The 22,592-nt window shown below is 39.2% G+C and overlaps 2 protein-coding genes across 3 annotated transcripts in view; one reads left to right on the plus strand and one right to left on the minus strand.

Annotated features, from left to right (window-relative positions):
• AP4M1 (adaptor related protein complex 4 subunit mu 1) overlaps positions 1 to 3,590 on the minus strand; it is a 217,014-nt gene extending 213,424 nt beyond the window's left edge. For both annotated transcript variants that reach the window (XM_053718267.1, XM_053718269.1), the window contains exon 1: positions 3,518 to 3,590. The gene's annotated coding sequence lies outside the window, so the exon portion shown is untranslated. The remainder of the gene's footprint in view (positions 1 to 3,517) is intronic.
• On the plus strand, positions 2,896 to 21,320 carry MCM7 (minichromosome maintenance complex component 7). The gene is made up of 16 exons (XM_053718266.1): positions 2,896 to 2,990; positions 3,879 to 3,958; positions 5,006 to 5,170; positions 5,358 to 5,482; positions 5,696 to 5,876; positions 6,431 to 6,568; positions 7,003 to 7,152; positions 7,341 to 7,455; positions 7,891 to 8,022; positions 12,353 to 12,436; positions 12,558 to 12,769; positions 12,871 to 13,052; positions 13,170 to 13,253; positions 13,371 to 13,539; positions 14,040 to 14,149; positions 20,551 to 21,320. Exons 1-16 carry the CDS (start codon positions 2,963 to 2,965, stop codon positions 20,756 to 20,758), a joined length of 2,163 nt encoding a protein of 720 aa, XP_053574241.1. The 5' UTR covers positions 2,896 to 2,962; the 3' UTR covers positions 20,759 to 21,320.
• The last annotated feature ends 1,272 nt before the right edge of the window (positions 21,321 to 22,592 follow it).

Genomic DNA, 22,592 nt, shown 5'->3' on the forward strand with positions numbered 1-22,592 from the left:
TATGTTTCATGTGAGACTGCTCTAGTCATATAGGACTTGTTAGTCGCCGGTAATAATATCTCATAAAGATCTTTGTAAAACAATCCGTAGGTCGCTTAGTGACAGTCAGTCCCAATAAACCAGCAGCCTGGGAAGGAGGTGTCTCTACCGGCTCCTTGCTGCTGTGAAACAGTTACTGGTGATCCGGGACCTGCTCCTTCCATTGGCCCTGCCCCCCCAAAAACCGTGGACTCTCGTGGTTTTTAAATTGCTGCGGTTAATCGCGGTTTAAAACCGCATATGCGGTTAATTGCCCAGCCCAAGTACCTACTGTACAAACTGCTGAGAAAATAATGCTCACACAACACAGCCTTAAAGGGCAGCTCACCGCCTTGTCACACAGTCTTCAAGGGAGAGGCAAAAAAAATTCACATCACCAGGGTCAACTAGCACCACACTCACACAGTCTTAAAGGAACAGATTGCAGTAATGTATACACAGTGAAACCATAAAGAGCAGTTTAGGCACCTGCTCACACAGTCTTAAAGGGGCAGGCACACACAACCTTTAGTGGGTAAACTCACACCACACGCAGTTTTATAGGGAGCAATAACAGTATACATCCTGCACGTGAAGCACACAGCCTTAAAGGGACAGTCAAGTCCAAAAAAACTTTCATGATTTAAATAGGGCATGCAATTTTAAACAACTTCCCAATTTACTTTTATCACCAATTTTGCTTTGTTCTCTTGGTATTCTTAGTTGAAAGCTAAACCTAGGAGGTTCATATGCTAATTTCTTAGACCTTGAAGACTGCCTCTAATCTGAATACATTTTGACCACTAGAGGGCATTAGTTCACATGTTTCATATAGATAACATTGAGCTCATGCACGTAAAGTGACCTAGGAGTGAGCACTGATTGGCTAAACTGCATGTCTGTCAAAAGAACTGAAATAAGGGGGCAGTCAGCAAAGGCTTAGATACAAGATAATTACAGAAGTAAAACGTGTATTATTGTAACTGTGTTGGATATGCAAAACTGGGGAATGGGTAATAAAGGGATTATCTTTCTTTTTAAACAACAAAAATTCTGGTGTTGACTGTCCCTTTAAAGGGACAGTATACACTCATTTTCATATAACTGCATGTAATAGACACTACCATAAAGAATAAGATGCCCAGATACTGATATAAAAATCCAGAATAAAATGGTTTAAAAACATACTTAGAAGCTTTCAGTTTAACTCTGTTGAAAAGGCAGTTGGAAAGCCCACTGCAAGTGGGAAATAAGACACCCCCCCCCCCCCTTCTTTTGCATATAAAAAGACCCTTTACACAAACAGGAGCAAGCTGGAGAAGGTAGCTGACGGTATTCAAATAAAACTTTGGGGCTTGGTTAGGAGTCTGAAAATCAGAGCAATGTAATTTAAAAATAAGCAAAACTATACATTTTTTTAAAAAAAAAAACTTTATGGGCTTTATAAATAGATCATCTACAAAACATTTATGCAAAGAAAAAATGAGTGTATAATGGCCCTTTAAATGTACGCTGTCTTAAATGGATAGTGGCACATATGCACACACACACACAGCACTCACAGCCTTTAAAGGGACACCATATGCACATTCTTAAAGGGACAGATACCAAATCACCACTTTTTTTTTCTTTCTTTCAAACTTTGGCATAGATTGGTGGTAAAATGATTGCATGAAAAGAGTCAACATAGCCCAAGTTTAATACCTTAGGTTGTCTTCTTTTAAAAAAAATACACATGAGAATGGTTATTCAGGGATTCCTGACATATATCAGTGTTTCAATGTAACTAAAAACCTAAAATGGTTTTGAAATAGCAAAGTGCTACTTGTACTTATTGCCCTATAACTAGCAAAGAACATGTAAACATTGGGTATTTCTAAACTCAGGACAAAATTTAGAAACTATTTAGCATGAGTGTTTTTTGGTGTTTGTAGGTGTGTAACAGATTTTGGGGGTCAAAGTTAGAAATAGTGTTTATTTCCATTATATTTTATATAAAAAAATGTATAGTAAATTATAAGATATGATGACAATAATGGTATCTTTATAAAGTCAATTTAATGGTTAGAACAACAGTATGTAATATGTGTGGGTACAGTAAATAAGAGGAAAATTACATTTAAACATAAACACCGCAGAAATGTAAAAATAGCCCTGGTCCCAAACGGTCAACAAAAGGAAAAGTTGGGTGGTCACTAAGGGGTTAAAACAGCCAATGCTGTCTGGACACTGTGCTCCATCCCTCTTATCAGTGTTTAGACACAAACATTGTATTCCACCTGAGTTCGCTGCTTCTAGGCATGCTCCAACAGTAAACAGTTACAAATGTATAAAAACCTGCAGAAATACATGTAGGCTGAGGGTTTGATACAATGTATTGTATTCATGTAAGTGAGCAGAGCTGGCTGGGGAAAACAGGGACCCCAAAATATGGCTCCCCGAGGCACAAACCAACATTCCAATTTAATGCGATATCATTTGACCGAGGAAATCATTTAGAACGTTAAACTCAGATGTAAACCGAATTTTGATACACTTGAAAGTGTCTACCGTCTCTCTGTAACCTGTGCAGTATAAGGATAATGAAAAATGCCTTTCCAATATTAGACCGTGTAAGTAATACTGTTACTCTAACCAGACTGCGCATTCGCAAGATTCAGACCTAAAATAAAGTCCACCCACAACAACATTCTATTGGGTCAACAAAGGTACGAGTCGTATTGGCTAAAAAATATGGTAAACGTCACCGTATGCTCATTGGTGGTGGAAATTGTTAGCGTTGGTCCATCCCATGGTTGTTAAGGGTTTTTTAACATCAGATGACAAATAACAGCCAATCAGAAGCCAAGATAAGAAATAGCCCGCGAAAAGAAAGCCCGCGAAACTAGTCACAGTGTCTTTACCATTTGCCCATCGATAGCTACGCTTCAACACCGGTGTCACAATGCCAAAGGATTATCAAGCCGAGAAAGGTACCGTTAGTTACATTGTATGTGGTTTATTTTATTTGTTAACATGAATTCACACTTGGTATTCTTGGAAAGGTTTTATCTTGTTCGTCGCAAGTGGAAAACTACGGTGAAAGATATTGCTCGTTATTCGCAAATAGGTTCCGTCGCAGCGTTCTTTTTCCTGCTATTCATATACACAATGAAGTAAAAGCCAAAATAATGCGTATTGTATAAGTAATGTTACGCTATTGGCTGTGCTCATATATTCTATTATCACAGATCTGTCGACGCCTATTATTGATTACACCTTAGCAGATACGCGTTGGTTATTTACTCCTAAGAAGTGTGTGTACTCCTTCGCGAACTGGTTTATATTTGCTAGTTCGGTTGAACCGGTTGTTCCTGCCCATAGAATAGTACAATTACTGTGGTGTCAATTTATGGCCGACTCACATCTTCCGTTATCGGGGTGGGTTGGGGGGGTTTACTGCCTGACCGTGTGACACCAAGAAATACCTCTATTCAAGTCATCCGGTAAACTGACTTACGTTCCGCTTCACCGGGAATATAGAAAATCCATTTTCCCTGCATCTGCCCAGAATCCCTCCGGTATGTCGTCACTTCCGGAGCAGCGGAAGACACGTGATTCAAGCAAAATAGATGCGTCTGATGTGCACGCGCATGTATGTTTCTGCACTGGTATTCGCCTGAACGGTGGAATGTTTTAAAAGGGGGCTGTTTGTAGTTGCGGCGTTTGAGAACACGCTAAGGATAGGTTGTTGCAAAGTCTTTAAATATGTTTTCCTTTTCGTAGTGGGTTATACAAGACTACTTCAGAAGTGTTTTATTTATTTTTTATATCTCAGTACCTGCTCCTCAGTCTAAGCTGATTTGCTCTTCTCCCAACAGAAAAGTGCAAGACCTTCTTGCAGGAATTTTACAAGGAAGATGAAAGTGGAAAGAAGCAGTTCAAGTATGGAGCACAACTGGTGGGTGTGCTTGATATGTATTGAGTTGTTTTTTATTAGTTGACTTTGTGTTTAACCTTTTAACGCCATTATGCCGTTCTATTCCGTCATATTTACACTGGGCTTTAAAGCCGTTATGACGGAATAGAACGTCATATCAAACGGCTGTCCTGAAGCCTTCTGCGCTTCAAGGACTTGATCGCGGTCTGGAGGGCGTTCCTAGGGTTGTAGGGACGCCCCCCAGATGCGATCCAATAATTGAAATCTCGCGATCGTATGCACGATCGCGTAGTTTCAATTTGTCTACATCGGAACAGGTGTTCCGATGTAGACACTTTAACCCTGTCACGAAAGGGTTAATATGATTTGCATGAGTTAGTGATTGTAGACTTTATCAAATCTTAAACACGGGCACTTTAATTCATTAAAGTTTACAAAGATGCTTATTTTTTAAAAAATACTTTTGTGTTACGTTTAAGAGAAGGCATATTCTCCGCCCGCATCTGCTGCTTGCATTAGTATATCGATGACGAATCCGGCTTTCTCCCATCGTTGCGTTGCCCCACGAGCTGGGCGTTAAAGTAGGGAAAACACGCAATTGGAGGAAGCTGGATTCGTTTTCTATCTGCTAAAGAAAGCCGCAGATGTGGGTCGTATTTTTTACCACAACGCAAAGGTAAGTGGGTTTTATTTAAGCATCTTTGTAGAATTTAAAAACAGGGCACTTAATTCATTAAGGTTATTTAATACTGGGTTTTAATTAGTTAGTTTACAATCACTCTAAACTGTAATATATTAGCAATAGTGTAATAATAAAGTGCTCTAACATTTGGATTTAAATTGTGGTTTCTTATCCCTTTAAAATCTTATCCAATATATGAATTTTGTTTGAAAGTATATCCGTGTAATTGAGAAATTTCTGTTAATCATTGCATGTATATTTTTTTTATTCAAAAGAAATGTACTGTTGGGCGAATTTTTATACATTTTAAGGTAGTATCTGATGTGCAAGCTCTTTGGACTATTAATTTTAAAGAGTAGTGGTCTAATAAGTATCTTTTCTCTCAGGTTAATATCGCTCACAGAGAGCAGGTTTCTCTTTACATTGATTTGGATGATCTGGCAGAAGAAGACCCAGAGTTGGTTGATTCAATCTGTGAGAATACAAGAAGATATACTAACCTCTTTGCAGATGCTGTTCAGGAGCTGCTACCGGAGTATAAAGAAAAAGAGGTTAGAGTCCTGCTATTGCAGCCATGTTCTGCACATACTGATGTTGTATTCTCATGAACACTGTATTGGGGGGGGGGGGGGGTGTTACCCTGCAATAATCCAATAGTTAATCTTATGACAAGACATTATTAAATGCTAGTAAGAGAGTTTAATTGATGTGATACTAGAATTTTACATTTCTCTATAGGTGGTGCATAAAGATGCTTTAGATGTATATATTGAGCATCGGCTTATGGTCGAACAGCGAGGTAGAGATCCCAATGAGATTCGTGACCCCCACAACCAGTATCCACCTGAGCTTATGCGAAGATTGTGAGTAAATCTATTTTCTTTTACAGTAAGTTTATTACATCTTACAGCTGTTAGTCAAAAATGTAAATGTGTTTATCCACACCTAGGAAAAAAACGGTGCTTCTAAGGAGAGCCATTATCTCATTCTCGGATAGTATTTAGCTGTAGCTCCATCCTTGAATATTCAATATTTATACTTGTCGTCTGACTATCTAATTTTTATTTGTTATCCAGTGAACTTTACTTCAAGGCACTGAGCAGTGCAAAAGCACGTGTGGTGAGAGATGTAAAGGCTGATTCAATTGGAAAGTTGGTGACAGTTCGTGGAATTGTCACCAGAGTCACAGAAGTAAAACCCATGATGGTGGTAGCAACCTACACATGTGACCAATGTGGTGCTGAAACTTACCAACCTGTAAGTGCCCTCTTCAGGATAATGTTTTATAAACTTACTTTGCATTTCAGACTCAAAGCAATACTAGTAAGACGTTTAAATATTTGCCATATGCATTACAGAATTTGCTTTACAATTGTATTACACAGCTTATAAACTGTAACATTCCTTCTCCACACCGCTTACTGTTTTTTTTTTTTTTTTTAGCGCTCACTAGTCGCCTATAGTGCATGTGCAAAGTTGCTCTTAATGCGTTCAACTCTATTTTGCAAACAGTCATCGTTTTGCGCTACAGTCGTGTTGTGAGCTTACTTAGTGGTAATTGCAGGAAGTTGGCGCAAACCAACTTTTGTAGCACACCTATGAAAACTAGAATTTATACATTATCGGTTATTTGTAGAGCGCCAACAGATTCCGCAGCGCTAATACATGCATTAAACATTTTGTGCTGCAACAATGTGCATTATATTGCTGAACTATTTTTATTTTTTTGGTAAGTCATATTTCCATTAGTTATAATGCACAATATAAATACAGTGTGTGCTTTTTGCTGAATTTTTCTTTTTTTCACACAGATTCAGTCTCCAACATTCATGCCTCTCTTAATGTGCCCAAGTAAAGAATGTCAAACTAACAGGTCTGGCGGAAGACTCTATCTTCAGACTCGTGGCTCTAAGTTTATAAAGTTCCAGGAATTAAAGATTCAGGAGCATGTAAGTTAAAAAATTAAGGCTGTTAAATCAAAGAGCACTTATAAATTCTCATTGTGGCCTACAGCAAAATAAGGGAGCAGACATTCTGTAAACTTTATTTGCATTCTGCCTCTTCTGAGCATGGGCAGAACTGGACTTCCTGTTTAACATTCACTGAATAGTAAAGCATTTTATGTTACTCTAGATATGCCTTCCTGTAGTGACCACAGCCCCCTTGTAGTAGGGCTGTGACAGGAAGTAATGGGTACTGCTTAGTGCTAGTTTATTACGATACAGCCAGCTTTAGATCCCTTTTTAATGTAATCTGTTATAAATGAAAATAATTCATTTAGATATAACTTTAGAATACTTCAGAAGTTTTGCTGGTCTCATAGAAATGTGGCCAGTTTTTATCAATGTAAATAACAAATGCAGAATATGTTTTTGTCATGCAGAGTGACCAAGTTCCAGTGGGTAACATCCCTCGCTGTATGACTGTTTATGTGCGTGGAGAAAACACTCGTCTGGTACAACCTGGAGACCATGTCGGTATAACAGGAGTCTTTCTGCCAATGCTGAGAAGTGGGTTCCGGCAAGTGGTACAGGTAAGATTGATACTGTATACTTCGTTTAAGCATGCACAAGATTTCACATAGGGCGTGTGTACGTACATACTAAAAACCACACTACGTATTTCTCCCACCCCTTTTCCAAACTTTTTTTTTTCTGACCATTTCGAATTTAATAAGACATTGTTCTGTAAAATTACTTGAACTAATTTAATTCCTTACAGGGGCTGCTCTCTGAGACATATCTTGATTCTCATCGGCTGGTGAAGATGAATAAAACAGAGGATGATGAGCTGGGCAATGAGGCGTTAACTGAGGAAGAGCTTAGGCAAATTACAGGTATGTTTGGGGCAATTCCTTTCCAAATCGGCATGTTTACTGAGGTGCATTTCATTTTTGCTGTAGCAATTATATTTGGGTTTGTAACTGGTGAGAAGCCAAAGTGTCTGCATGGGTATTGACACTTAAAACACCCCATAAACCCAAAGAGCACATTGGTAAAACTGTAGCTTGTAAATCCTTCCTCTGTAGAAATTTAAAGTAGCAATCAACATTTTTAGTTAAATTCTTATTTGCAAATGGCAGATATAAATTGTGTAAATTACATTTTCCTGTATTGTGCAATATAAATTTGAATACAGCTATTTGAAATGAACAATTCACCTATATGGAATTAATGATTACTTTTTGTATTTTCTAAAGAAATCCTATGTAAACAAACTGCCTAGTGGGAGGGGTTTAATCCTAAAAATGTTAATTTTCTATTTTTCTTAGAGGAGGATTTCTATGAGAAGCTAGCAGCCTCCATTGCTCCTGAGATTTACGGCCATGAAGATGTGAAAAAGGCGCTTCTGCTTCTCTTGGTTGGTGGAGTTGACCATTCACCCCGTGGTATGAAGATCAGAGGTAAGCATTTACTTAGTGCGCTCTTCATTATTTCAGTGGGTATGTGTCTGTCCACTTTAGAACGGGTCCAAAATAATTGGTAAAAGTAGTTTGTCATTAAAGACTATAGATCTGGGTTAAAGTGATCATCTACTTACATAAAAAAAAATACATATTTCTTATGACACTAAGTCCACGGATCATCATAATTACTGTTGGGAATCACTCCTGCCCAGCAGGAGGCGGCAAAGAGCACCACACCAGAGCTGTTAAATATCTCCTCCCTTCCCTCCCACCCCAGTCATTCTCTTTGCCTACGTTAAGAGCAGGGAGGTGGTAAAATAGGTGTTAGATTCTTCAAGAGGTGTGGGTGTTTTTTTGGTTTTTTTTGTAGTAAAAGATTGTGCTGCTTTGTTCTAGGGTGTAGCTGTAGTCCATATCAGTCTCTTCAGTAGAGCAGTGGTGGCTTTAGAGCAATGGGGACTTGTGGGACAGAGTTCTCACTGTGCCTCCCGTATACTGATGCTGCCCTTGCCCTGAAATCCTGAGGGATATTTACTCCTGACTTTCGTTTATTTCACAGGTCCATGTGGGGTAGAGGACCTCTCAAACCTGGGAACTGCCTTGCTGTCAGGCAGAAGATGAGGTAAGTACTGGCTTTATTTCTGGGGGTAGAAAGAAAACTCAGAAAAAGATTGGGCTTTTTATTTTTTATATATGGAACAGACCTCATTGAAATTAGGCTCTTTATGAAAGAGATATAGTCTCCTTGAGACTTAGGGGACATTATGGGCAGCTTGGAGTGGGGCTGACTTTTATATGCGAGTCACATCTCCCGGCGGTTTCATAACTAGTAATAACCGACCGGGAGATTACTTAGTGGCACGCCCACAATAGGCAGTCCTTCAGGATGCAGCATTGGAGTGAGGTGGTTTTACTGATAATGGCACACGGGCTAAGCAGCTGCGTAGAGAGCTAAAGCTGGTCAGTCTGTTAATCATTCTCCCGGTAGTGTAACATCACAGATTTTACAGTGAAATGGCGACCGGGAGATTACTATTGAAAACCCCATGATGGGCGGTGCTATGTGTGGCGCCAATTTGAGTTGTGCACCACTTTTGTAGCACTTCCGATTTTCGGAAAGAAAGGAGGGTTTTTAAGTCGTTCAGGATTTTTAACTAAGAATTTAACATGTCAGAAGGGCTGGCAGGCCACCTCAGCAAGGTTTATGTTGGAGTTTTGCAGGATTTGTGTACCTAATTAGCCATTTCTGCACACTTAAAGTTACGTTTTAAAATTTAAAGAAACGGTAACCTTTTTCTGTTAAAAAATTTTTAATAAAAATTAAGACTTGACTAATCATCCATATGTGAGTCAGAATGGACCAAGAGGTCCTGCTAAGTGTCACTTTGTTTTTTGAAACAAATGTGGAAACAATCCTTTTTTCTGTTTTTTTTTTTTTTTATGTATGTGTGAGAACTTTAATTATAGGGAAAACTTTTTTTTTTAATTTTTTTGAACCAACTCTTCCTAAAACGGCGGATGCTGTTCAGGAATGCTCAATGTATGCTGCAAATTTAAAAAAAAAATTCAAAGTGTCCAAAAAGTTATAGCCCATGCATGCAGTGCCCTGCGCTTCCTCTCGAACTCCACCTGGAGTTAATTTGCAAGACATCGATTTTCTAAGTCATCGGCGGTATCTGATGCATTGTCTGCTTTTCCCATGCTGCAGGGAAAGTGCTTGAGGAAATGTATTTAATCGGTGAATAACGTTGCTGATACAGTATTGGCTATTCCGAATGTTTCTTCCCTGAAGAGGAAGATACTTCGGTAGTATATAAGGGGGATATCTTAGATTCAGTCTGTGTAATACCTTTTGTCTGATACTGAAGTTTTCTTTCAGATTTAAGCTTGAACACCTCGATTTGTTAAGGAGGTTTTTGCTACCCTGGATAACTCCTACATTACCGACGTAGTCAATCCTAATAAATCCAGTAAACCATACAAATATTTTGACGTGCCCTCCATGGTAGATGTAATTCCTGTACCAGACAGGGCTACAGAGATCCGGAGATTATTTTTTTTTTTGAAAGTTGCCTATAGCAGACTCAAAGAGTCTTGGCAATGGTACCCAGGGAATGTGGTTTACAACAACCTGTGGTTTGTATTGCTACTGTCACCAGTGCAGCGGTGTACTGGTTTGATGCGTTGTCTGATTCTATCCGGACAGACACTCATGAGGAAATCCAGGATAGGATAAAGGCACTTAAGTTAGTCAACTCATTTATTACAGATGCTTCCCTTCAGATTAAGTTTAAAAGCTAAGATTTCAGGTTTTGCCGTATTGGCCTGTAGAGTGTTATGGTAAAAATATTGGTCTGCGGATTTCTCTAAGTTTAAACTTTTGGCGATCCCTTACAAGGGGAAGACCTTGTTTGGACCTGATTTGACAGAGCTAAGGGACATTCCCTCCCTCAGGATAAGAGAAATAAACAGAGGACGTCAGAGTATTTTCATTCCTTTCAAAATTTCAAGGGCAATCCATCTACTCCCAAGCAGGAGCAGTCTAATCCTTCCTGGAGATCCAGTCAGTCTTGAAATAGGGGAAAAGCAACCCAAGGAGCCTGCTGGTGAATCAAAAGACAGCATAAAGGGCCTGCCCTTGATCCGGGAGGACAGTGTGTCCCAGGGATACAAACTAGAGTTCGAAACTTTTTCTCCCAGGGGCAGGTTTCTGCTTTCAAGATTATCTGCAGAAAGAGGCGTTCTTACACTATGTATGGAACCTTTCTGACCTGGGAGTGATGGTTCCTGTTCTGCTGCCAGAATGAAGTCTGGGACTCTATTTCATCGGTTCGTGGTTCCCAAGATGGAGGGAACCTTCAGACCAATTTTAGATCTCAAGAGTCTAAACAAGTTTCTCAGAGTGCCGTCCTTAAAGATGGAATCTATTTGTTGTAGGGCTGCAACAACTAATCAGTACGTTTGATCATAAAAATAGTTATCAACAAATCTCATTATCAATTAGGTGGTTAGCGATTAGTTGGTCAGTTGCACAACACCGGCTGCTTTAATCTGATGATTTACTGCAACTAAGATTGTGCAAAAAAATTGAATTTATTTATGTTCAATCTTTTTGTCAGACTCTGACTAGAATCAGGCCTGTGTTTAGACCAATTGCTCCTCCTTGGAGTTTGAATTTAGTTCTTAACGTTCTTCAAGGGGTTCCGTTTGAACCTATGCATTCCATAGATATCAAGTTGTTATCTTAGAAAGTTTTATTTTTGGTTGCTATTTCTTCTGCACGCAGAGTTTCTGAGCTTTCGGCGTTGCAATGTGATAATCCTTATCTTATTTTTCATGCGGATAAGGTGGTGTTACGTACCAAACCTGGTTTTCTTCCTAAGGTTGTTTCTAATAAGAATATTAATCAGGAAATTGTTGGTCGTTCCTTGTATCCTAGTCCTTCTAAGGAGGACCATCTGTTACATAATTTGGGCGTGTTCCGTGCCTTGAAGCTCTACAGGCGACTAAGGATTTTTGTCAATCGTCTTCCTTGTTTGTTTTTTTGTTTTTTTTCTGGGAAACATAGGGGTCAGAAGGCTATGGCTACCTCTTTCCTTTTAGCTGAAGCGTATCGTCCGTTTTGCATATGAGACTGCTGGACAGCGGCCTCTTGAACGAATTACGGCTCATTCCACTAGGGCTGTGGCTTTCTCATGGGCATTCAAAAATGATGCTTCTGTTGAACAGATTTGCAAGGCTTCAACTTGGTCGTCTCATCACACTTTTTCCAAATTTTACAAATTCTATACTTTTGCCTCATCTGAGGCTGTTTTTGGGAGGAAAGTTCTTCAAGCAGTGGTGCCTTCCGTTTAGGTTCCCTGTCTTGTGCCTCCCCGTTTCATCCGTGTATTATAGCTTTGGTATTGTATCCCACAAGTAAGGATGAAATCCGTGGACTCATCGTATCTTGTAAAGGAAAATGAAATTTATTCTTACCTGATAAATTTGTTTCTTTTACAATACAATGAGTCCACGGCCCACCTTGTTTTTCTAAGACAGGTCTTTATTTTTGTTAAACTTCACTCACCTCTGCACCTTGGCTTTTCCTTTCTCTTCCTAACTTCGGTCGATGACTGGAGTGGGCGGGAAGGGAGGAGCTATATATACAGCTCTGCTGTGGTGCTCTTTTCCTCCTTACTTGGAGGCGATATCCCACAAGTAAGGATGAAATCCGTGGACTCATCGTAAAAGAAACAAATTTATCAGGTAAGAATAATTTTCATTTTTTTTTTTTAAGTTTCACAAAAGGTCATGGTGTTACATTTTTTTTTTTCTCTCTCCCCAGGCAATATTAATATCTGTCTAATGGGAGATCCAGGAGTAGCCAAATCACAGCTTTTGTCCTACATTGATCGTCTAGCACCACGCAGTAAGTGTTCTTTGTCATGCTGCTGTAGTCACTTGACTCCATGGGTGGTTGTGATGGTAGAATGTTGATAGTACTGTAAGAAAACTAATAAACTTAATTTAGTATTCACTACTATTTTAAGGTCAGTACACAACAGGTCGTGGTTCATCTGGAGTCGGTCTTACTGCTGCAGTGATGAAAGATCCTGTTACAGGCGAGATGACTTTGGAGGGAGGAGCTCTGGTTCTTGCTGATCAGGGTGTGTGTTGCATTGATGAATTTGATAAAATGATGGATAGTGACAGGACTGCAATCCATGAGGTCATGGAGCAGCAGACTATCTCTATTGCCAAGGTAAGCTATGGGGGGCATGAAACTAAAAATATAATCCTTATGAAAGGACAGCATTGTGGTGTGTAGGTTACATCCCTGATGTCAGGCTTTTTCTTTTATAGGCTGGGATTATGACCACATTGAATGCTCGTTGCTCCATTCTTGCAGCTGCTAATCCAGCCTATGGGAGGTATAACCCAAAGAAGAGTATAGAGCATAATATTCAACTACCTGCTGCCTTACTGTCTCGATTCGACTTGCTTTGGCTAATCCAGGACAAACCAGATAGAGATAATGACCTCAGGTGAGCTATGGGACACACTATATCTTCAAATTTCTGGTTAAAGTAGTAATGTTTCTGCTATTGGGTTTTCCTTGTTTATATTTTCCAGTGTGGCTAACTTCTTACATCATCTCCTAGGCTTGCCCAACATATAACTTATGTTCATCAACACAGCAAACAGCCACCTTCACAGTTCCAGCCTCTGGACATGAAACTTATGAGGTGAGATTCAGCCTAGTTCTGTGATATCTGAATGCCGACATATTTGCAAAGTTTCTTGTGCAATGCACTTATCAGGGCGCATTGAAATATGTACTTTTTTTTTTTTTCCCATCATAGGCGTTACATTTCAATGTGTAGGAGCAGTCAACCATCCATCCCTGAATCCCTGGCTGATTATCTGACTGCTGCCTATGTAGAAATGAGGAAGGAGGCACGTACCAACAAAGACACAACATTTACTTCAGCTCGAACTCTTCTGTCTATTCTTAGGCTCTCTACAGCTCTAGTAAGTGACAGTGATTTAAATCAATCTTTAATAATTTCTAGGAAACACTGATAGCTACTTAATTTTATCAAGCTGTGTTGCAGCCTCATTTTTATTCTGTCCACTGGGCTCCAAAGTGCTGTTCGTGCAGGTAGCTTTTTGATGGACCTACTGCAAGGCCAGCACTTCCTGAGCGCTCTGTGACCATCTCTACATACTGATCTTTCTGATAAAATCCATAGTATTGACCATGGCTTCCTGTAGCCGGTGGACCAGCTGGTGTTGACAGGCAGAGACAGGAGCAACTGCTGGTGTCTTCTAGGAGCATTGCACTTGTCTCGGTCTGACAGTGTTGGCAAAACACAGCAAGTATACTTGTAGACCGCAGACTTTAAAATAACATGTTGAGGACCAATCAGTAGAATAGTTTGAAACTGAAATTTGAATATTTCACTTTCAAAATATTATGTGTGTATGTGTAGTTTAAAAATAAAATAAAATTATATTCTGATTTTCCTTAGGCTCGATTGCGTCTGGTGGATACTGTGGAGAAGGAAGATGTAAATGAAGCAATGAGGTTAATGGAAATGTCAAAAGACTCTCTTCTGGGAGACAAAGGACAAGCATCCAGGTAACCTGTTATAAATTAGCTTAAATGACCAGTCAACACATTAGATTTGCATAATCAACAAATGCAAGATAACAAGACAATGCAATAGCACTTAGTCTGAACTTCAAATGAGTAGTAGATTTTTTTTTTTTTATAACAAATTTCAGTTATGTATATTTCCACTCCCCTTGTACCATGCGATAGCAATCAGCCAATCACAAATGCATATACGTATAGTCTGTGAATTCTTGCACATGCTCAGTAGGATCTGGTGACTCAAAAATTGTAAATATAAAAGACTGCACTTATTTTTTAACCCCTTAATGACAACTGACGTACCAGGTACGTCATGCAAAAACTAACTGTTAATGACAATAGACGTACCTGGTCACAATCACTTCCAGCAGCTCTGAGGGTATTGCAGTGATGCCTCGATATGGAGGCATCCTGCAATACCCCTTTACAAGCCTCCGATGCAGAGAGAGCCACTCTGTGGCCCTTTCTGCACCGGTAGCGATGGTGTTGTCCTAGCGTGTGCGCATTAGCCACACTGACACCAATGAAGGAAGGAAGGGGAAAAAAAGTTAATTTTTTTTTACATATAAAAGGATGTGGGGGTATTGTGGGGGGGCTGCTACACTACAGAAATAATTAAAAATAAAAATAAGTTATAAATAAAATTAAAATACTTTGGTTTGTGGGGCCAAACTGGGTACTGGCAGACAGCTGCCAGTACCCAAGATGGCGGTAATTAGGTAGGGGAGAGGGAGGCAGGGGTACATCACAACTAAAATATTTTATAATTTTTATTTAAAAAAAAACAAACTCTTATTTAGTACTGGCAGACTTTCTGCCAGTACTTAAGATGGCGGGAACAATTGTGGGGGAGGGAAGAGAGCTGTTTGGGAGGGATCAGGGGGTGGGATGTGTCAGGTGGGAGGCTGATCTCTAAAATTAACCCTGCAAGCTCCCTAATTTAACCCCTTCACTGCTGGGCATAATTCCCGTGTGGTGCGCAGCAGCATTTAGCGGCCTTCTAATTACCAAAAAGCAACGCCAAAGCCATATGTCTGCTATTTCTGAACAAAGGGGATCCCAGAGAAGCTTTTACAACAATTTCTGCCATAATAGCACAAGCTGTTTGTAAATAATTTCAGTGAGAAACCTAAAATTGTGAAAAATGTAAACCTTTTTATTTGCTCGCATTTGGCGGTGAAATGGTGGCATAAAATATAACAAAATGGGCCTAGATCAATACTTGGGGTTGTCTACTACACTAAAGCTAAAATTAACCCTACAAGCTCCCTAATTAACCCCTTCACTCCTGGGCATAAAACACGTGTGGTGCGCAGCAGCATTTAGCGGCCTTCTAATTACTAAAAGCAACCACAAAGCCATATAAGTCTTATTTCTGAAAAAGGGGATCCCAGAGAAGCATTTGCAACCATTTGTGCCATAATTGCAGAAGCTGTTTGTAAATTTCAGTGGGAAACCTAAAGTTTGTGACAAAATTTGTGAAAAAGTGAACTTTTTTTTTTATCGCATTTGGCGGTGAAATGGTGGCATGAAATATACCAAAATGGGCCTAGATTAATACTTTGGGATGTCTTCTAAAACAAAATATATACATGTCAAGGGATATTCAGGTATTCCTGACAGATATCAGGGTTCCAAAGTAACTAGCGCTAATTTTGAAAAAAAAGTGGTTTGGAAATAGCAAAGTGCTACTTGTATTTATGGCCCCATAAATTGCAAAAAAGCAAAGATGTAAACATTGGGTATTTCTAAACTCAGGAAAAAATTTATAAACTATTTAGCATGGGTGTTTTTTGGTGATTGTAGATGTGTAACAGATTTTGGGGGTCAAAGTTAGAAAAAGTGTGTTTTTTTTTTTTTCCCGTTTTTTCCTCATATTTTATCATTTTTGTTAGTAAATTATAAGATATGATGAAAATAATGGTATCTTTAGAAAGTCCATTTAATGACGAGAAAAACGGTATATAATGTGTGGTTACAGTAAACGAGTAAGAGGGAAAATTACAGCTAAACGCAAACACTGCAGAAATGTAAAAATAGCCATTGTCATTAAGGATAAGAAAATTGAAAAATGGTCCGGTCATTAAGGGGTTAATGGAAGTAAATTGGAAAGTTGTTTAAAATTACCTGCTGTATCTGAATCATGAACTTAATTTAACCTGTGTCCCTTTAAAGATCACATCACCACAAACATCCATAAAATGTTTCACTAGTTTGCTATTAATTGGCAATATTTGCTTAAAAAAACCCTTCTGGTTATACGTGAACTGCAGCTTAAGTTCATCTACCAATTTTTTTTTTAAAAAATTTACGGTTAAATTAAAACTTAAAAATTCATTGTGAGCGCAATTTGGACGGGGTGGTCCAGTTTACTTTATTGTGACATGTACTGGTTTTGTCTAATTTACCTTTTTAGCTTATTTTTACATGAGGTTCCTAGTTTAAATTTGGGCTGCAACTAACTATTTTCATAATAGATTAATCGGCCGATTTATTTTTTCGTTTAATCGGATAAAACAAAAGAATAGTTTCCTATACTTTAAATAAAATCCACATACTGAGTGTTACAAAAATAAACTTCAGACTAAAAATTTACATTAACACTTGTTTGTTCAATTTTTAAGCAGCAGAACACAGTTTTATAATTAAACAAAACAAACTGTTTGAAAAGAGGTAGAACTAGAAAGATATAGACTATCACTGTTTAACATTCTGTTATTCACTCTTTCAGAAACTTTGCATTGAAATGCAAAAATCTCAACATGACCACAAGCTCCTTGCTAAGGCTGGTTCTCTGTTTGCAGCTATATTTCCTGCAGCAGAGAAGAGGCACTCAGATGGTGCTTATGATGCTTAAGTAGGGTTTTGCCAATTTCACCAAAGTGGGATATTTTTTCTTTGTTAGCTCTTCACCAATGCAGTGTTTTCCAACTTGGCAATGGGCCTCTCAATAAAATAACCCTTGACTTCATTCTAACATAAAAAATATCTTGAATATCTATATGCAATGGTAAATAACCTATAAGGTTAACCCCTTAATGACCGAGGACGTGCAGGGTACGTCCTCAAAAAAAAAAGGCAGTTAATGCCTGAGAACGTACCCTGCACGTCCTCGGTTTGGAAAGCAGCTGGAAGCGATCCTGCTCGCTTCCAGCTGCTTTCCGGTTATTGCAGTGATGCCTCGATATCGAGGCATCCTGCAATAACCATTTGTAGTCATCCGGTGCAGAGAGAGCCACTCTGTGGCCCTCTCTGCACCGGACATTAACGGCTACGTTCGTTGGTGGGTGGGAGCCGAGGTGGGTGGCGGCCATCGATGGCCTTTGATGCGGAGGGGGGTGGGATCGGGGGCGGGGACGACCGGGGGGACACGCACTGACGCGCGCACGGGGAGGCCGGGCGGGCGCGTGCACGGGGAGGGAGCGGGTGGGAACCACTACGCTACAGAAATTTTTTTTGTTAGAAGTGGGGATCAAAGGGGTTAATATGTTTATTTTGGTGATCGGTTTGGCTGGTGGGGTATTGGACTGTGGGGGGGAAGCTACACTACAGAAACAAATAGTAAAAAATAAAAAAAAAACATTTTTATTTGCAAACTGGGTACTGGCAGACAGCTGCCAGTACCCAAGATGGCCCCAATAAGGCAGAGGGGGAGGGTTAGGGAGCTATTTTGGGGGGATCAGGGAGGTTGGGGGCTAAGGGGGGACCCTACATAGCAGCATATGTAAATATGCTTAAAATTTTTTTTTTATTTTTTTTATACCTTTTATTTTAGTACTGGCAGACTTTCTGCCAGTACTTAAGATGGCGGGGACAATTGTGGGGTGGGGGAGGGAAGAGTGCTGTTTGGGAGGGATCAGGGGGTGGGATGTGTCAAATGGGAGTCTGATCTCTACACTAAAGCTAAAATTAACCCTGCAAGCTCCCTACAAACTACCTAATTAACCCCTTCACTGCTGGCCATAATACACATGTGATGCGCAGCAGCATTTAGCGGCCTTATAATTACCAAAAAGCAACGCCAAAGCCATATATGTCTGCTATTTATGAACAAAGGGGATCCCAGAGAAGCATTTTAAAACCATTTGTGCCATAATTGCACAAGCTGTTTGTAAATAATTTTAGTGAAAAACCTAAAGTTTGAAAAAGTGAACAATTTTTTTTTTATTTGATTGCTTTTGGCGGTGAAATGGTGGCATGAAATATACCAAAATGGGCCTAGATCAATACTTGGGGTTGTCTACTACACTACACTAGAGCTAAAATTAACCCTAGAAGCTCCCTACATGCTCCCTAATTAACCCATTCACTGCTGGGCATAATACACGGTTGGTGCGCAGTGGCATTTAGCAGCCTTCTAATTACCAAAAAGCAAAGCCAAAGCCATATATGTCTGCTATTTATGAACAAAGGGGATCCCAGAGAAGCATTTACAACCATTTATTCCATAATTTCATGAGTTGTTTGTAAATAATTTCAGTGAGAAACCTAAAGTTTGAGAAAAAATTTGTGAAAAAGTAAAATAATTTTTTTATTTGATCGCATTCGGCGGTGAAATGGTGGCATGAAATATACCAAAATGGGCCTAGATCAATACTTTGGGATGTCTTCTAAAAAAAAATATATACATGTCAATGGATATTCAGAGATTCCTGAAAGATATTAGTGTCCCAATGTAACTAGCGCTAATTTTGAAAAAAAGTGGTTTGGAAATGGCAAAGTGCTACTTGTATTTATGGCCCTATAACTTGCAAAAAAAAGCAAAGAACATGTAAACATTGGGTATTTCTAAACTCAGGACAAAATTTAGAAGCTATTTAGCATGGGTGTTTTTTGGTGGTTGTAGATGTGTAACAGATTTTGGGGGTCAAAGTTAGAAAAAGTTTGTTTTTTCCATTTTTTCCTCATATTTTATAATATTTTTTATAGTAAATTATAAGATATGATGAAAATAATGGTATATTTTGAAAGTCCATTTAATGGCGAGAAAAACGGTATATAATGTGTGGGTACAGTAAATGAGTAAGAGGAAAATTACAGCTAAACACAAACACCACAAAAATGTAAAAATAGCCTTGGTCCCAAACGGACAGAAAATGGAAAAGTGCTGTGGTCATTAAGGGGTTAAGGGAAAATATTTAGTCCACTCTAAAAATAACAGATATATACTTTTAAAGGTTGAATCTGATACATACTATCACAATTTATTAAAAATATAAAAAAGCAATAAACAAAAGCGCTGACTATATATCAATAACAGGACAAAGCCTTACACATTTATTTATACAGTACATATAATCGGCAAAAGCAAGCATTACACTAATAAGATAATAGTGCACATCAATTTAAATAACTGCCATCAATCTAGGGGCTTGGTGTAAATAACAAGTTTGGCACTACATCATGAAAAACATAGTTCCAAATCACCTGATTTAATATAAACAATCGAAACGATTACTACTATATCTGAGTTGCACATAAGCAGTAGTTGTAAACTTATGCTGTCCTGAAAAAGTAGATGTCTGTAGATGTCCTTTAGTCTAAGGACATAACCATAAAACCCAATACCGAGTGCATTGGAGTGAAGCAGCTGGTGTTGTGCACAGACCAAATAATTGCAAACCAACTAATGGATTATGAGATTCGTTGACAACTATTTTCATAATCTATTATGACGATTAGTTGTTGCAGCTCTAGTTTAAATTACAAATGTGCATGTTTGTGCTATAATGCAGAAGTATTTTCAATAAGCATAATTCTGAGCCTACATAAATATTAGGTGTATATTCAGTAGTTTAGTTCACTGCCAAATGCACAAGTAGGAGGCTGCTTTCGGTATTCTGCTGCTTTCTGAGCTGAATATACTCTTGTGCAAGTCGAACACCTTAAGATATGTGAAAATCCAGATCTTGGTGTGTTACTTGCACAAGAGAATATGCTGCTCCCAAAAGAGCCTAATACCGAAAAGCTGCCTCCTGCTTCCATATTCAGCAGTGAACGAAACTGCTTAATGCACACCAATTTTTTATTTATTTTTTTCTCCTATAAAGGGAAGCTTAAAAAAAACTAAATGAATGCACCTCCCTCTAATCCTGGTTGCTGCCATTATGGAACCATAGGTTACACTGGGTATCTGAAGGAAAGTGTGCTGCACATCTTTTTCAGTTATCCGCTTTTATGACCATTACTGTATTTTAGTATGAATACTTCCTCCATTTTGCATGCAGGTATGGTTGACTCATACATATACTTTGGTATTTTGTTGCCCTTTTGTAGAAACTGTTTCTGTAATAGAGTATTAAAAATAAATAATCCTCCCTTATAACAAAATATAATGTTATTTGGCACAGGGAGTGTACTTATAACTGTCCCTCTTCTCCCCTCAGGACACAACGGCCTGCTGATGTCATATTTGCCACAATTAGAGAAATGGTTCCAGAGAAAGGGCCACGTAGTGTAAAGTTCACAGAAGCGGAACAGAGATGCGTTTCCAAAGGTTTCACCCCTGCTCAGTTTGAGGCTGCTCTGGAAGAGTATGAAGAGCTCAATGTTTGGTTGGTTAATCAGGCTCGTACCAAGATTACATTTGTCTGACCTTGGTTTCCGTCATGGAAACTCTTATAAGCTTCTGGACTTCTTGCATCAGACTCAATTCTTGGGATTGTCCTGCTTTCATAAAGGATTTGGCTTTACGCCTGGACTATTTCCTTCCCCCAAAACTTATTTTGATATTTCCCCCCATCTGGATAATAGCCTTTTAGAATTGGCTCAATAGACATTTTGTAGGAAATGCCATGTAATGCAAACCTTTCCGAATCCTGTTGCGAATACTTTAGCACTTTTTATCCATTTTCCCATCTGTTGTGAATTAATGTAGGTATTTATCAGCAATATTACTGAAGCTGCACTGTAGCTGACTACATACTGCTATCATTTTTCATCACTGTCATTCAGACTATTTGAACAAGCATTTTTTTTTTTTTATTCCCCCCCCCCCCCCCCCCCCCCCCCATTTCAAATTGATGTGGTGTCTAAGTATGTTTAATTGCCCTGCAAGTGGTTGAGAAAAAAATATGGGACACCTTTTCTACCATTTACGGTAATTTGTTCTAAATCTAATACATTTTGATAAATAAAGAATTTCTAGCCCACAAAAGTGGCCATTGAGTGCTTATCAAAATTCTGTTTCCATAGTAGGAATATATTAGTCTTATTCCTGTTTTTAAGGAGGGTTTGATTATGGTTTTGGTTCTGCTTTTGGGCATTGTGTGATACTAAAGAAGATGTTTATGTTGACAAATATGGGCTTGCACATTTTTACATGTGAGTATAAATGTTTATTGGAACTTCTGAAATTACAATAGCTACAGGTTTGAAATATTGCCTGGCCACTCATTTACTAGATGGTTTTGCTCCCTCTTGATTAGCTGGTTTTAGTCCTAGGGTTTAGAACTACTTGGATGAGAGAGACCCATGATCCCCGATAGTAGAGCTTCCGGTGGGTGACGTCACGCTGAGTAAGGAGCGGTTGCAGCCCTGTGAGAATCGCAGAGGAGAGGGCGTGGACCAGCGTGATCCAAACACACCGTTGTTAGTTTTGGCCTGGGTCGCAAGTAACCGGCCGGAACAACCAAACCATCTTGCGAAGACACTGTCCTGAAGCCTCCCACAAAGAGTCACGGGCTGGATCCCTTGGCAGTTCATCACACACACGGATCTGAGACACACACAGGAGAGACGGTACTGGCCCTACGGTACAGAACAACACCGCTCCAAGAACGCACTGTGGACCCTGCTCGGACAATCCCTATCTTCTGACTGAGGTATCAGTTGGAAGGGGGACAGCCTACTGGCTAGGTGCGGTTGTAACTGACAGCCGAGATACAAGGAGACTGCTCTTGAAAGAAGTACCCAGACTCAGGTAGGGCCGTACCATTTAAAGTTTGCAACATATATGTTTGTGTGGGACATTTAGAGGGCTGCCAGAAGAAGGGAGTATAAGAGGGGAAGGTAATAAAAAACACCCCGAACTTTAAACACCCTAGCTGTTGATGCCTAATTCAACGACCTGTATTATGGAAATGCTTTAAATATGACAAACTAAGAGGTGTGCTAAAGGGTAACTTAAGCTTCCTATCCCTTATACCTCTGAAGAAGCAGGTGGGCTAGAGATAAAAGAAAAGTCTGTATTGGTGAAAGATTACGGGTCTACATTGGGACTAACACTGAGACCTTTTGATGACACGTAGGTCCTAACATCTACGCTATTACTGTCAGGGACTGCTGTGAATGCTTTGATAATCTGTGAGAAAAAATCGCCTATAAAGCTGGTAACAGACAAAACCTAAAAATGCTATACAGAGACATTTACAGTTATTCAGTCTCTTCAAAGATACTCTAACGCTTGCAATAAACTAAGCTACCTTCT

This window comes from Bombina bombina, chromosome 6 (assembly GCF_027579735.1).
Source record: "Bombina bombina isolate aBomBom1 chromosome 6, aBomBom1.pri, whole genome shotgun sequence".
Taxonomy (NCBI): domain Eukaryota; kingdom Metazoa; phylum Chordata; class Amphibia; order Anura; family Bombinatoridae; genus Bombina; species Bombina bombina.

Bases quoted from the DNA above. Each gene is read 5' to 3' on its own strand.
- MCM7 (XM_053718266.1), top strand. From the start codon at position 2,963: ATGCCAAAGGATTATCAAGCCGAGAAAG. The intron at 5,171-5,357 runs GTTAGAGTCCTG...ATTTCTCTATAG, and splicing joins CGGAGTATAAAGAAAAAGAG to GTGGTGCATAAAGATGCTTT. The intron at 6,569-7,002 runs GTAAGTTAAAAA...TTTGTCATGCAG, and splicing joins AATTAAAGATTCAGGAGCAT to AGTGACCAAGTTCCAGTGGG.